The sequence below is a fragment of the Molothrus ater genome, chromosome 18, assembly GCF_012460135.2.
Source record: "Molothrus ater isolate BHLD 08-10-18 breed brown headed cowbird chromosome 18, BPBGC_Mater_1.1, whole genome shotgun sequence".
NCBI classification, from domain to species: Eukaryota; Metazoa; Chordata; class Aves; order Passeriformes; family Icteridae; genus Molothrus; species Molothrus ater.
In genome coordinates, this window is record NC_050495.2 from 7699882 (window position 1) to 7715413 (window position 15532).

At 41.9% G+C, this 15532-nt stretch overlaps 1 protein-coding gene across 1 annotated transcript in view; it reads left to right on the forward strand.

The window, feature by feature from the left end:
* The window catches only part of GNB1L (G protein subunit beta 1 like), a 43371-nt gene that overhangs the window by 17707 nt on the left and 10132 nt on the right, over positions 1-15532 (forward strand). The window contains exons 2-5 of the mRNA XM_036393531.2: positions 9011-9138; positions 9389-9514; positions 11456-11618; positions 15313-15411. Coding sequence (XP_036249424.1) covers positions 9023-9138; positions 9389-9514; positions 11456-11618; positions 15313-15411 — 504 coding nt within the window. The 5' untranslated portion in view covers positions 9011-9022. The remainder of the gene's footprint in view (positions 1-9010; positions 9139-9388; positions 9515-11455; positions 11619-15312; positions 15412-15532) is intronic.

Sequence of the window (15532 nt, forward strand, 5' to 3'; positions counted from 1 at the left end):
ATGCAGCACCCCTAATTAAGGAGGATGGGCAGACAGAGCCCCGTGGCTGACAGATTGCTATGCATGGCTGAACTGGAGGCCACTCTAAACACTCTTTTGATGGTCCTTGGCTCATCAATTTTCTGCTAGATTTCAATGATTTATCACATGTACAAACTTAAATTCATTCTAGGCCTGATGTTATGGTGAAGAGAGACTTATATAAATCCTTTTTTTTAAACTTATTTGGTGTATATCTAAATGCCTATTCATATTCTTCAAGTTTTCAAAGTGATTAATCATTTATTGTCTTTTGTGTCCCCAGTAATTTTATGCAGGGTGTGTTGTAGAGCTAAACTCCTGTGGGCTTTTTTGCTTTCTTTCTCCAAACAAGGCTGGCTGTAGTTACATCATTGCACTTTTCCAAGCAATTAATGGTTTCAGAAAGTAAAACAGATGGGTGTCTTTTCCCTCATCTGCAAATTGAACCTGTTTATGAAACACTAGAATTTCATCTCTTTCAGCTGTATTTCACGCTGCATTTTAGGCTCCCTTATTAAAAGCTAGTGCAATAACATGAGAGGCAGGGGCTCTCACGTTTTCAGATCCCATATTTTTGGCATAAGTGTATCCATGACATTGTCTGTCTCCATAATGTTTACTTCAGTAAGATTTGCAATGCCCAAAATGTTTAATTGTGTTAAAAAAGGTGAAACAGCTGATAGCTGAAGGCACATGTGTCAGAATGAAAGACTGAAAAAAAATTGTCAATCTGACACAGGGGGAGTATTAGAATGATTAATGTTTATGTTAATTTATGGCTTTTACATATTGATTAATAGCTTTTTGTTCCAGTGACCAAAATGTGTAAGTGGCAATGAGATCCATATGCTAACTCAGTGTCTTTCAAATGATTATAATCATTCTTAGTTTTGTTCCCATGCTGAAGCTATGTTTTCATATAGAAAGTAATTGTTGTACAGCGACTTTTTTAAAAATTGCAGATGGAAATATTTGAAACTGAACCTCTAGACACAAGCTTGGGTTTCAGTATCCTTGAAGGTTACACACTGACCTTTATATACATTTTTCTTGCAAACTTCATTACTTAAAATCTTAATATATTGTGGTTTCGTTTTTTTTCAGGTAAGGAATGCTTACAGACAAAAAGGGTGCTAATGCTGGGAGGAGCCATTATCTGAGCTGAAATCATTAAAAATGCCTTGCGTTGCATGATGGTTATTAGTCATTTTCTCCCCTGCTCCCTTAAGAGTTCTTGGCATATCACCAGTTGCTGATAAGCAGTTTTGTTTGCTATCTGTCCATTGACTAATACAATTAAAATGTGGAAACCTCCATCATTCATTGTCTAAATGTCAAGAGAGAAGGTAATTTTGGGGATCTCCTGAGAAAGGATGAACTCCTAACTTTCCTAGCAGTCAGTGGGAAATGGAGGTTCTCAGCACTTCTCAAACGGAGACTTTTGAAGTGTTTCTCTGAGCAGGCAGTCCCTGTTAGTCATTAGAAATGATTTGGTGACTATTTAGAATGAAAGCTCTGACAGTATTTGGTGTTCCCAACCTGTAAGAGGAAGGACTCCTGTCAGCTGTAACGTTGGCTGTGTGGCAACAGCTTTATATCAGCTAATGAAGGATTCTGTAACTAGGTCATATAAATCACTGCCTTCTCTTTGACATTGATGTGTCGCTAACTAGCAAGTTTTGCAAGCAAGATAGAAATCTGTCTACAGTATCTGGATATGCTATTTTCTAGTGCAAGCACAAAGTAATGAATGTTCTCCGTCCACTGTTGTGTTTTTTTAAATTAAATATTGGTATTAGCATAATCAATTTGGTTTTGAAGTCACAAATATACATCACTGTGCTTAATCACTAGTTTAGCAGTCATAAGTAAATAGTAATATGAAAAGGAAGCAATTCAAAAGAAAGCATTTTGTATCCTTACCTCTGAAAATTAAGAGTGCTTTATTAGTACATTTACTGGTTAAATCAAAAATGTCCACTAATTCTCATTTCTGCTTGACATCAATTTCTTGGTTTAAAAATTTGTACTGTTTTCTAATTTCCACTTGAAGTAAGTTATTATTTAAATTTGCTTTAAAGAAACCTTAGAAGTATAATACAGGTTTCTATCTCAATTTAGCACTGAAGATAGAAATGAGAGTTTTAAACTGAAAGCTGCATTGTTATGTGACTGAAAAATGAATTTTCATATATTCTGAGGCTCTGACCTTTACAACTGTTTGTGTAGTACTCCCTCATCTCTTGATCAAGCTTCTGCTGGTTTAATTTTGCTAGTGCACATTTCTGTCTTTTCACACAACAGACGTATCCTGTGTTTTGGGCAGCTGGGGTAAGAACTGGAAAAGCAGAGTGCCTGGGTTTTAATTTGGGATTTTCACTGTTCTCTAAGTGTTTTGTGGGTGTTGCCTTGCTGCAGGACCCAGAAGGGCATTTCTTTGTATCGCTGAGTTACTTTTCACCTCGGGTGCAAAGAGATTTCTTCAGTTTCACAACATCTCTTTGTATTGCTGACTTTCCTGTTTCAGTGTGTTCTGATATTTTTTGGTTTGTACATGCAAAATGAAAAGCTGGGCTTAAAAATCTGTCACAACATGTCTGAAGAATTGTTTACCAAATCATATACCTGCTTTCAGACAATTTGTAGTCAATACCTATAAAAATGGCACTTTTGCAGTCAGATGAGGTGAACTTCAGCTCATTCAACTTGCATGGATTTTCCTGGCATCTCTTTTACTGATGTATGAAAATGTTACTGATCAGATGGGTTCTTGTAGTGCTAAATTCCCATTCTCTGCTTCTGAGAAGTGCCATAGAACCAGGCAGCATTTAGTGACAGCCAGGGCTGTGTCAGATATTCCCAAGTGCTGCTGTGTTCTAGCACAATTCAGTGAAATTCAGTGAGGGGAGTCGGGGCCTTTGGGACCCTCGGGCTCTGTTCAGGCTGTGGAGCCCCAAGGAAAGGCCAGAGCACTCCTGGCATGGGGCATTGCTTGGGCTGAGAGTGGTTTGTGCTTTCACCACTGCAAACCTCATTGTCTGCAGTGGTTGGAGGCTGGAAACGTGGGAACATTGCTTTTGGAAAGCTCATACTGCAAGGGCTGTCCTCTGGATTTTAATGGCGGAGATTGCAAATGTAATGGAACAAACAAAATTATTTGGCATTGCACCATTAACTTCAAGGAGTCTGTTATTTGCACTGGCTGCCTCTGCAGCTGCAGCTCAGGACCCACCTCCTAAACACTCTTGGCCCTGAGCACAGAGTGCTGTGACACAGGGCAGAGTTTGTCAGGGGTGCAGGTAGGCACAGAACTGCAGGCTACAAAAGGGCTTTGTATGAATGAAAAAGCCTGGAAAGGGGGGAAGAACAATTTATTCAAATCTTTCTCAACTCATTCTTTGCTCTGATTTTTCCTTTGGGAGGGTGGCACTTGGTTGACTGGGAATTGTCAAAAAATAACAGGGATTTCATGTATCTGTTTGTGAGCACACCTGGATGTGTTGGATATTTTGCAGTAGTAATTATGTCTGCACACCTGCTGGTTTCAGTCCCAAATCAGTTTGCCAGACATGCCTAGGGAGATTTATTTCTCCTATACCTGAAAAAGCTCTTTTACCACTGAGGTTTTACTACTCTAAATAAGCCTAAAGAAAAATAGAAGAGGATTTTTTCCTGTCTTTGCTTGAGCTGTTGGTATCTCAAAGTGAACTGTGGGGTTTCTTAGGGGGAGGAGGGTGTTTGGGTGATATTTTAATAGCAATTTGTTTTTGCTTCAATGTGTGATAGAAATATAAGTGACAGGAGTGGGAACAAGAGAATTGCTGAATTCTGCTGGAATTTTTCCTGTGGGAATCTGTTAATGTTTTTAATTCTCTGAGAGATTTTTCTAAGGTAATCCTTTTGACATTTACATATTTTAAAGTACTCTCATTAAATAAAAGCTTAACTTTTTTATATCAAATGCTGAAGTGATGATACTGAAATACCACTGCATAGAAATTCAAATGGTTTGAGGATTATTCTAATTGCAACCTAAGCAAAGTAAGATTTGTGAGGGATATTAATAGTGAATTGTTCTTTAAAATAATGTAATTTTGAAGGAAATTTAATTGTTCAGGCATTTAGCAGATGCATTTTCTTAGACAAAACCCTTTTTGGTACCTCATGTGCAGTGCACTCAGCCATTCACTAATTGAAACTCTCATTTGAGCAGCTGGGTTTCCACTCCCCACTTGTGTAGGAAATGTAACTTGTGCAGGAGCCCGAGGACTTGCAGTGCCCTCTGTGAAAAACCCTTCTCATTGTCCGTGCCACATCAGTGCAGCTCAGCTCCTGAAGGACCTTGCTGCTACCAGTGCAGGGAAGGCTGGAAGAAATAAGAAGTGAAACATCTTTTTTAAGAATCCAAAGAGCCTGATGGTGAGGTGTTGCCTCTCTTACAGGGGATGCTGTCTTGCAAGCAAATACTGCCATGAGCAAAATGATTCATGTACTCATGTCTTTTCACTCCTTTCACAGGAGGCAGGAGGATAACAACACAGGGACAAACATACAGTATAGCCCAGAAATGCCTTTAAATGAACTTTATTCTGTAGGTTGCATTTTGTTTGTTCAAGCCCTTGAGCCAGAATTTGCTCTAGACCAGACTAAATACTAAGGAAATTCATTTAATTAAATTTGTTGCAGATATCCCCAGTTAACAAGAACAGATTGGTCTCCCTGAGGCTAGATAGAGTTAACAAGAAAATAAATGTTGTGCTAATTAGAGAACTCATTTTAGACACCTGGGGTGAAACTTTAAAAAGTCCTAGAGATGTAGGATTGAAAATTCATTTGGAAATGAGTCTTAGGCTTCTAAATCACCTAGGTACTTTTGAAAAATTTCCCCAGAGGCTTAAACCATCTTACAGTCATCAAATTTAGCAAGTTTGTAGCTGTCTGCTTAGCAAAGCACTGTATAAATATTATCTGTTTGAATCAGCACACCACAATGTACTTCATTATCCCTGTACGGAAGAGACACTGAGCTACCTGGTGAGTTGAAGGTAGGCTAAGTGTCATTTTTTTGAGCATGCTTGTATGTCAACAGGAACAGATTGATGCTTTCTTGGAAGTATTAAAGTACCAGTACCCCAAATTTCCATCTCTTTGCAACCTCAAGGGGCTTTCTCTAGGTACCTAACAACTTTTTATTAAATCTTGTCTTAAGTGACTTGTCCAAGCTCATGGATAAAAGAGACAGCAAAGATGAAATTTTATAGTTCAGCACCTGCTGGAAGAAAAATGAGACACTAAATACTGTCACACTGCCATTCATCTGCCAAATCATGATAGGAACTAATAAGGACTCAATAAGCATTAGATTCAATATGAAGCCAAATTTCCAGATTCACATATAGGATTAGCTGAAAAGCAAGGAAAGAACCAGACTCTGAGGAGCAAAAAGTCCCTTCAATGGCTTGCAGCTCAGAAGTATGGTTTCAGTAGTTGTTTTTTTTCCTGTAACTGGTCTGAGGATTTTTCTGAAATATCATCCTTGTAAAGACATGCATTAGTAGTGTCTGTTTCATGCCAGGTAAAACCCTTCCCACAGCCATGCACACACTTGCTGTCTGTCAGCAAAAACTTCTGTGTCAGTAATTAGAAAAATGCTATTAAAAACCTGCCTTGTAATCCCAGGTAGCCTCTGGGTTGCCCCAGTTCTATTTCCTCACTCAGTGCAGTGAGCCAGAATTGCTCCACTGTGAAGTGGGACCCTCTGACAAGCTCTTAGCTACTCTTTTATTGTACAAAGCCTTGTTTTGAGGGCACCAGCACGCAGCTGTAGTGCCCCAAAGAGGTTTCACGTGGTGACAAAGTGCTGGTGTGACAGGTTTATAACCCAGGTGGAGCGTGTTGCACACAGGGCACTTGGGAGCTGCATCTCACCATGGGGGCCAATGTGCACATCATGTACATCTGAAAATGTACTCCAGCCTGCCATGAGTCTGGATCATCCAACAACTTCATAAAAGAGATGAGTCAGGGCCCTAAAACACAGAGGGTATCCACTGGGCTCATTATTTTCATACCTAATTACACAGTGCTACTGAGAGAGAACTGCACATTACTCTGAAGAATCCTGTTTCATCACGAGCCCTAAAAGATAATTGCATTTAATTAAAACCTATAGATACCTTGGTGATAACTGATCTATAAACACTCAATGTAGACCTGCAAATGAGGTGCATTAGCAAGTGCATCCCTTAAACACAGTTTGAAAGCTGGTACTGAGGTGAGATGGCAATGAAAAGTTGGGCTGTTTTGCCATGGCACATGTACCTCTTGCACTCCATTCTGATTCTGTGCAGTTCCTCTGCTGTGAACCAGTGGGCAAACACCTGCTGATCATCCCTTACTGAATTTTGAACACCTTTTATTTAATCTGGGGTATATACGAGTGGGAGAAAGTGATGACAGGTGGCACTTGCAGTGGCAGAAGCTGCCCTTTTCTTTGTGAGGTTAGGTCAGAAAGGAAGCTGCAGATATACAAGTGTGGCTGGTAATGCCACAGATCAGGGAGTAAACACTTCTTATGGTGAAAATATTTCTTGTAATGGACATTGTAATGCATTTTCCAATGAACTGCAAATTATATTTCCAGTTGAATCAGGTGCTGGTCGCCTTGTCTCAGCACAGGTCTGGAGGGTCATTTGCAACAAGTCAGAACAGAAAATTTGTCCTCATCCTTCTCCAGTGTTTGTGCACAGCTGCCTGTAAAGCTGTTAATGTGAAGGGGAATACCTGGTGAGGGGCCAGAGCAGTGAGTGCCTGTGGGGATCACACAGGCTGTCCCTGTGAGCTCATCAGGAATTGTCCTCTGCCAGGAGGACAGTGCCCAGGCAGAAAGGGACCTGGGGGTGCTGGTCAACAACAGACTTGGCATGAGCCACCAGTGTGCCCTGGTAGCCAAGAAGGACCTGGCCTGGACAAGGAATGGTGTGACCAGCAGGAGCAGGGAGGTCCTTCTGCCCCTGTGCTTGACACTGGTGAGGCCACACCTCAAGTGCTGTGTGCAGTTCTGGCCCCTCAGTTTAGGAAGGCTGGTGGGACACTCGAGTGTGTCCAGAGGAGGCAACAAGGCTGGAGAGGGGCTGGGAACACAAACCCTCTGAGGAACGACTGAGGGAGCTGGGGCTGTTTAGCCTGGAGAAAAGGAGACTCAGGGGTGACCTTATCACTTTCTACAAGTTCCTGACAAGTGGTTGTACTCAGGTGGGGTTGGTCTCTTTCTCCTGGCAGCAGCTGACAGAACAAGAGGACACAGTCTTAAGCTGAGCCAAGGAAAATACAGGTTGGATGTTGCAGGGACAATGATTTCGACTACCTGGAGTTCCACCTCTGCATCGGCCTCTGGTCTCAGCCTTCCAGTGTCTCAGCTTGTGGCCACCAATGCCAGCCTCCTGGTCAAGTACTTCAGCCACTTCATCGAAGAAGGATTTTCCTCCCTGATCATCTTCATTATGGTGCTTTCAGGAAGGTGATCAGGCTGGCAGATCGTTGTCCCACCAACTCCCAGTTCAAGGTGGACTATATCACGAATTACTCTTGTGCCTATAAACCACTAGATCCAGTAAGGGAGTGTTCATTACCTCTCCAGTCTGGAGGTGGGAGGTGGGTGGCCTTTGCTCTCCTTTTCCCTTGTGCTGCAGCCCAGGTAATAGGTAGATTACTCCTTCTTTATTGGTTGCCTTCAGATATCCTATTTTAGTCTCAGGTGTTGCAGCAGACCTCCCATTGCGGGTAGAGATGAGCCAACCCAGATTCTCATTTAACAATGTGAAAAGGGTCCTGGTTTATTCTTCTTTACAGCTTAGCCACTCTGACTACAGCAAGTTCCTACTGTTGGCTTCTCTGACAGACTGACTGCTGGCTATTTCCTGCTGGAATAGGCCCACAAATACTTCCTTGATGCCTCTTACCACAGGTTTTTACCCAGCTTGACTATGACTGCAGGCTCCTACAAGAGGCTCTAACTCTATCAGACCCAGACTGACCTCACAGCAGATCTTTTGCAGCAGCAACTCTCTTCCTTGTTTCATTCTTCTGTGTGTCTCTCTGGATCGTTCCTTCTTCCTCAGGGCTCCTTTACCTCCTCAAGGTGATCTTTCTTCCTCCAGGCTCTCCCTGACCAGCCAACCCACACCTTTTATCACATGTATCTTTATTAGTCATAGCTATGACCCATTAAGGACAAGACTGTTCTTCTTTGGTAATTAGTACAAACTGTGACTTACCAGGGGTAAGGTCACTTGTAATCCCTGCTTCTATACCTACAGTTTGAGTATGAGGAAAAATTTTTTACAGAAGGAGTGATAAACTACTGGAATGGTCTGCCCGAGGAGGTGGTGGAGTCACCATCCCTGCATGTGTTTAAAAAGGACTGCACGTGGCACTTGGTGCCATGGTTTAGTTGAGGTGTGAGGGCGTGGGCTGGACTCAGTGATCTTGAAGGTCTCTTCCAATACAGTGATTCTGTGATTCTGTGATCTGAAATTCTTTTCAGTTGATATGTTCACTGCAATGCTTTTCTGAAATAACACAAAAGTAGTATTTTTGTGGAGAGGAAGGGGAAAGACTTGGCCAGGGGGATAAAGCAGAATGATAAATTGCTTGCCCACTCAAATTATGGGTGTCAAGTTTCTTGTATTTGTCTCCCTTGAGCACAGGGAGAGCAGCTGACCGATTTGGGATTTACAAGTGGGTGAGAGGTGCCTGCGTGTGGCCAGCTCAGCACCTTGCTGACAGAGGAATGCACCAAAGAGCAGGTTGGACACCTGCTTCGTCAGCTCATCCTAGGAGGAAATACTTCACCCTCAACATTCAACAAAGAAAATTCAGAGAGGAAAGAGCAGAAGCAAATGTCCTGCTCAGAATATATTTAAAGCTGTCATTTCACTCTAGGCTGCTTTACCCTCTGTGATATCTGTGTCTGCTTCTCACCCCCCAGTTCACTGCTCCGATGGCTCTGCCCCCTCCGGACCCACAGTTTGTGCTCAGAGGTACCAGTGCTGCAGTCCACACTCTGCATTTTTCCTGTGGAGGCCCAGAACCTGATATCCCCCTTCTTTTCTCTGGGTAAATACACCAGGATTTCTGGCTCTGCTGAATGTCATATGGTTGTTTCTTTTTGAATTGAAGTGTATTATTTTGACAAAGTGTTTCTGGGGAAAACAGCAGCATTCGTATTTTTGCATGATGGGTGTGTTACTTGTGCATACAGCTTCAGTTTTGGAAACAAAACAAAAAAACAAACAAAATGAAAAGCATCAGACTCTGATCACCTCCATGCAGTGCTCACACTAAAAGCATCTCTTCCTACTGCCAGGTCTGAGAATGGGTTCATCCATGTCTGGAACCTGAAAACACATAGAGTGGACACAGCATTGGATGGCCATGGAAGAAAATCTGTCTGCTGTGTGAAGACAATGGGTGGTAAAGAAAGGCTTCTCAGGTTAGCAAAGCAGGCAAAAAACAGTGACATTTTTCTTGTCTGTGATTGAAGGGGAGAAAAGAGGGGCAGGGACACAAAGGATTCTCTTGATTCTGGAGTCACTTAAAGTTTCTCCAACAGATATGGAAATGTACTGAAGTAAAAAAAGACAGAAAAACCTCTAGAATAAAAAGTGTGGGGGTTGGAGGGGGAAGGATGCAATTAATTTATTTATGATGTGTGTTATGATATCCTAACAACTTGGGACTTGTAGTGTCTTTACTAAGAACAGGTGAGGTCTTTGGGTCAAGGAAATACACTTGGATTTGAAGTTGATTTGAAGTGGTTCCTGGGGAAGATTGAAAAAAAGAATTTATAAATAGAGGGGAGATGGAGAAAAGGGAAGCAAGAAAGAGAAGAATCAGAGATGGGGAGTGGAAGACTGAAAATGAGCAAGAATGCTGAGTTTCATGCTTTTGCTTTGTTGCAAAATACCTTCTGTTCTTGTTTAGCAAAGGAAGGTCAGGAAGATTTGTGTACTTTGGATTAGACAGGTGATCTAGAGTAGATGCCAAAGTGTCTGTATGATTAGGAGGTGTTCTGACATGTTTATCTAGAGAAGACATCTCATAATATACAGTAGAACTCATTAGCATTTATATTTCTTATCTGCTTAAGTACAATTATCAACAGTCTCCCCCATAAAATATTGAATGAGCATTGTTTGTATAATTATGGAGTTTTTCTGTACCTCTGTTTTTACTGTATAGTTCTAACACTTCACATAGCAGTGCAGTTTTAGGACAGCATTTATCTGTGTTTTATATTTCTCTCTTGTAAAGCTAAATCACAGCAATTTTTTGCAGTATCACACTGTTTGTGTCGGCAGTGCTATAAATGTTTTGTCAGTTTGTCACTCAGCTGAACAGCACTGATGTTGAAGAAGTCCCAACAGCCTGTAGGTTTACATCTCCTCTGTTTTGGTTTCATGCTTCTTCAGGTGATACTGCTAATTAAAGTAAGGGGTAAGGGATTTTTGATGACTCCTTGCCCAGGTGATAACATGAGGACATATATCCTGTGCTAAGGTAGTTTATGGATTGGAAGCTTCTGCTCAGTGCTACTTTGTTCCAGAGCCAGTGGGATCACAGAAATCTGCACCAATTCCTGCTGTGCCCTTTGTGTGGCCTCCTCGCTCTGCCTGCCTGGAGCAGCACAAAGCCTCTGGGACGGGGCTGTGCCCAGGAGTCCCTGGGCTGGGACCTCGGATGCAGCTGCTGCTCTCTGGCCCTGGCTGTTGCAGCCCTTGAGCAATCGCTGCCAGTCTCTCTCTGTTGTGTCTCCACACGTGCCCTCTGTGCCCTGCCTGTGGCTGTGAGAAGTTGACCACTGAACAACTGTCACTTTTTATTTACCTCTGATGAGTTCTTGTCTTGCTTTGTTTGTCTTTCAGCTGTCAACACATGACATTTCCATTTCATTGCTAGTGCAAATGAATGTTACATGTATAAATCTTGGGATACTTTTGTTTCCTTTTAAATTAGATCTAATCAATTATAAAATGTAAGTATTTTTTTACTGTGTATATATTCAACTGCTCATGAGACTTTATAAATATATTCTCACATATAAATAGCACAACTCAGCCTGATCAAGCCTCTCTGCACAAGGAAACAGAAACTGTGATTGCAGCGTATCTGACTGGAATCAGATATAATCAACTCCCCCCTTGCAGGGACAGTTGAACCTCTTGGCCAGGTCCACAGAACTGGCAGAAGGGTGGTGGTCTCAGGAACACTGAACTGCCCCACATTTCATAAAACACCCAATTAACGCCCCCACAGAAGCTGTTCAAAGCTTGGTCCTTTACTGTCTGTTAAAGACCCAGTTCAAGTTACTGCCCTGCAGGCAGCCAGGCTTCCTCAGACTGCAGCTCATGGATAACTTGTTTTACTGTAACAGTCAGGGGCGCGACCAGAGGATCTGCCTGTGGGATTTAGCAGAGGGACGGACTTCAGTGACGGACTCTGTCTTCACGGAGCATGTGGGATTCTGCAGATGCTCTCTGTTAAAGGTGGCGCAGGGACGCTGGCTACTGGCCATGGCAGCCAGAAGCCTGGAGGAGGTAGGAAGTGTCTCTTTCTCTGTGCTTGAGAGGTTGCTTTTGGTACTGAAATGACATCGTTCAGAAGGGGAAACATCTGCTCAAGAGCAGGCAGCACAATAAACCTTTGGGGGTTTTAATCACTAATTTTACTGCCACAAGGATGACTGAATTTTCTAACTCATGCTTTAATAACAAGGATACCACCCCAAGATTTGTCTGGCATTTAAGTATTTGCAGCTGCTGCTGATCTTTACATGCAGGAGTTTTGAAAAACCTTCTGGTGCTGCTGAATATTGGGAACAAGAGTCCTTCTGGGGAACTAATGGTCAGCAGGTCTGTCCTCAGATGGAGGAGCTTATATTGTATCTGAAGCTGAATCAGGTTTGGTGAGAAGAGGGGAGGTGCAGGTGATTTGTAATGCAATACATGGTCTTTCACCCCAGGCTAATTCCTTACCTGGAACTGGGGCTGGAATTACTATTACTGGCCAGAGGTTTGCTCTGTGTGAGATAATTGCAGGGTCCGTTTCAGTTCCTGCTGGCCAAGTCCACATCTAATGCCGCTATTGCAGCACTCACTGCCTGACAGCTTTGCTGGCAATGTCCATTTCTGCTTTGTTAAAATTACAGTTTTGTATTCTACTACAGACTGTTTGAGGACATCACACAAAAATAATACCAAATACTTGACATCAAAATACCAAAATTATGAAAGAAGAAAAAAGTGGCATAAATATGAAATTAAATACAGTAGCTAAATGCAAATTGCTGACGAGCATAAAAGTTCACATGCTTTTCTGGACTATAGGTTGTGTATCTTGAAACTGAAGTTTGCATATTTTATACATGAAGTAATAAGTGCCTGTATTGCAAGAAAATGTGATATTTTTATTATACAGAAGTTAAGCACATATCTAAGTACTTTGTTGACTCACAGCCAGAATGTTCACCCTTTTACAGAACTGGATATGCCTGCAGACACAGACACTGCACCAGTAAATACAACATGTATGGTTGAATTTACTGGTGCAGTCCCATACCTTGTTCTGATCAAACAAAGAACTCCCTCCATTTTAAAGCAGTGCTCAATAATACTTAAGTTAAACAAAATTGACAAGTGCATTCTCGTGTCAGCTGGAGAAGTCCCGCTAATGAAGAATTAAATAATCAACTGACCCAAATAGAAGACGTTTACCCCGGTGTCGCTTACAACTCATCTCTGTTTTATCCTCATTTGTTTGCTTGGGCCCTGCAAGAGGACAATGATTTGCAATCTCCTGAGGTAGAAGAGTTCCACTCTGTGTGTGAACCTTTGCATTAGAACTGTGTCACGTTTCAATAAATTCACATAAGCTCCCATAATATATAGTGCTTCCAAACAGGCAGCACTGTGTGAGACACAGTACATTTGCAGCTTATGATTAAAATTAAGACTTAATAAGTGTTTATGCTTGGCTGGTGTCCAAAAAAAGGCTAATTTTGTCTTGAAGGAGGTTCAGTCCATAAATAATGAGATCTGAACAGGCATTTATTTGTTCATGATTGCATTTAAATCACCAATTATGAGTTACATGCACTTTTCTTGCAAATTTGCCAGAAACATGTTAAAAGCTTTATTAATGTGAAAAAGAGAAAGGGTGTGTTTCCTTGTGGCCAGTTTTAGCCACCCAGGAACACTATTAACCTCAGGCAAAGGCAAATCTTTCTCCTATTAAGCAAAACCAGTATAAACACGGAACTTCAAGTTTTAGGTTACAGTTGTCAAAATATGTGAAATAGTATTTATTTCTAAGGCTCAGTTGCCTTTAACGCAGACAGTCTCTGGAACTGTCAATCCAGCTCAGGCAGCAGCTCATGCCTGCCTGCATTCTGCACAAGCTTTTCTCATTGTTTGTCTTTGGTCTTTGCAAGCCCAACTGTAGCCCTTGTACCACTTCATCTGTTTTTAGTCAAGGTAAAGCAAAGAAGGTTTGTTTTTTTCTTTTAACCTGCAGACGTGAATTTATCACAGCACACTTACCCTTCTTTATTACTTAAAAGTTGCAGTTTTGGTCTTGCCTAGGAGGCAATGCCCTTTGGAGAGACAGTGATGAAAGAGGCAAGATGAGGGCAGGTCATCTTCATATTTATAGCCTGTTTCCTGCCATAGCTAACTTGGTCATTATGTTGATAGCAAGAAAGTTGACAAGAGAAAAGCATTTTTTGTTAAGAGTGAAGCTCCAAAGAACCAGAATTCCCAGATGATCAGACTTTGGTCTGTTCCCAGGTTTGGTCTGCAGACTAGATGGCTCTTGACTGTAGTCACTATTCCTCAAATCTGGAAAACAGTTTCCTGCTCTATTGCTCAGTGGCTTTCAAAAGTGTTCTGTATGTTATGTGCAATACACTCTGCTCACAGTCTTAGAGTGCAGCTGGCTTTTGGCAGGCTGGCTGACAGCCTCTAGAAATAGGAAGATGTTCTGGCAAGCTTTGAACTAAAGGTATGGGATTAGAAAGCCATTGCAGCTGCTGTGGTCTTGATGGATGGTTCCCAGAGGAGCCATATTTGTGTAATACCTCATCTCAGATGCTTAAGGAAATTCACACAACTGGGGCTGTCCAACAGCGCTGTTGGGCTCTTGCACATTCTGGAAGAGCCTAGAGTGGCTGGTGATGCTGGATTTATCAAATGTTTCAAGTAGTTTAATTTTACCACATAATGCAGACCATTGTTTATTTAATTAGAAGAAAAGATCACCTTGTTGATTAAGTATGAATGTGAGAAACAGCAACGTTCCTGGCAGCAGGTTTTTGATACCCAAGAGCTTCTGTTTCTCTAGAGTTCCAGGCTTGAGAACCAGCCCAGAGCTGAGGCACTGCTGTGTCAATCAAGAGTCTCAAAATCTTCCAGTACCAAACTAAAAAGGCAGACTCCCCTGATCTTGCCTGCCAGCATCCTGAGGTGGAAATGAGCTACTTCCTTGGCAGAGGAACAACTTGCCCAATGTTCAAAAAAAAGAAAAAAAAATCAAAACCACACAAGCCAGGTCCATGATTCATTACCATTGGAGCAAGCAACAATGGAAGCTTCTCTGTAGAGAGAGCAGGTGTTTAACAGAGCATTTTCTGACCCTGCTTTAGACAGGTCTGACAGTGCTGTGTTAGGAATACCTGTGTGCAGAGGCTGCTGCAGCCGGCCTTAGCCGGTGATTGCGGGGTTACAATTTGTTACTGCAGTCAGCAGTAAATAAAAAATCCCCTTGGCATGTACGCACTGTCTGTATTTCCATGCAAGCTCTGTGTTACCACAGCAGCACAGAGGAGAGAATGCAAGTGTTCACAGGTGAATACAGCCAAAAAATTAGCAACAGAGCTGGAAAAAGGAGAAGGAAAGCAGAGGGGGTGTGTTCAGATGAAGCAGTCTGCAGTATTATCTGTTGTGTCTACAATGACATCCACTGTTTGAAAAGAAGGCTGTAATTAAATAGAAGAGTGGAAGAAGAGGATGTGTTCACTCTAGCAGTTTTGTCTGGTCTTTCCTAAAACAATGCACTTCTTTAGGTAGCTGTAGATTCCCCTTACAGCTCCAACTTAGCATGCATTCCTCCGTTTCCTCCAGACAGTTTTTACTGGAAGAGCTTATACTAACCTTAATCACCTTAAAGGACTTGTGTTTTTAACAACAGAATTTTGACCTGGAGCCTGACCAACTCCTCTTGTTTTCCTGATGTCAGGTTCAGATTTTGGAGCTGCCATCCAAGACGTCAGTCTGTACCTTGAAACCAGAGGTGGGTGCCAAGCTGGGCATGCCCATGTGTCTGAAGTTATGGCAGGTAAGGCAAGAGTGCCTGCTAATTGTGAAATGTTTTCCCTGTGATTCATTTTATATGAAGCACATGAATCTTTCTTCACTTGGATTTTGATTTATAATCAAACCAATCAAGTAATTATACT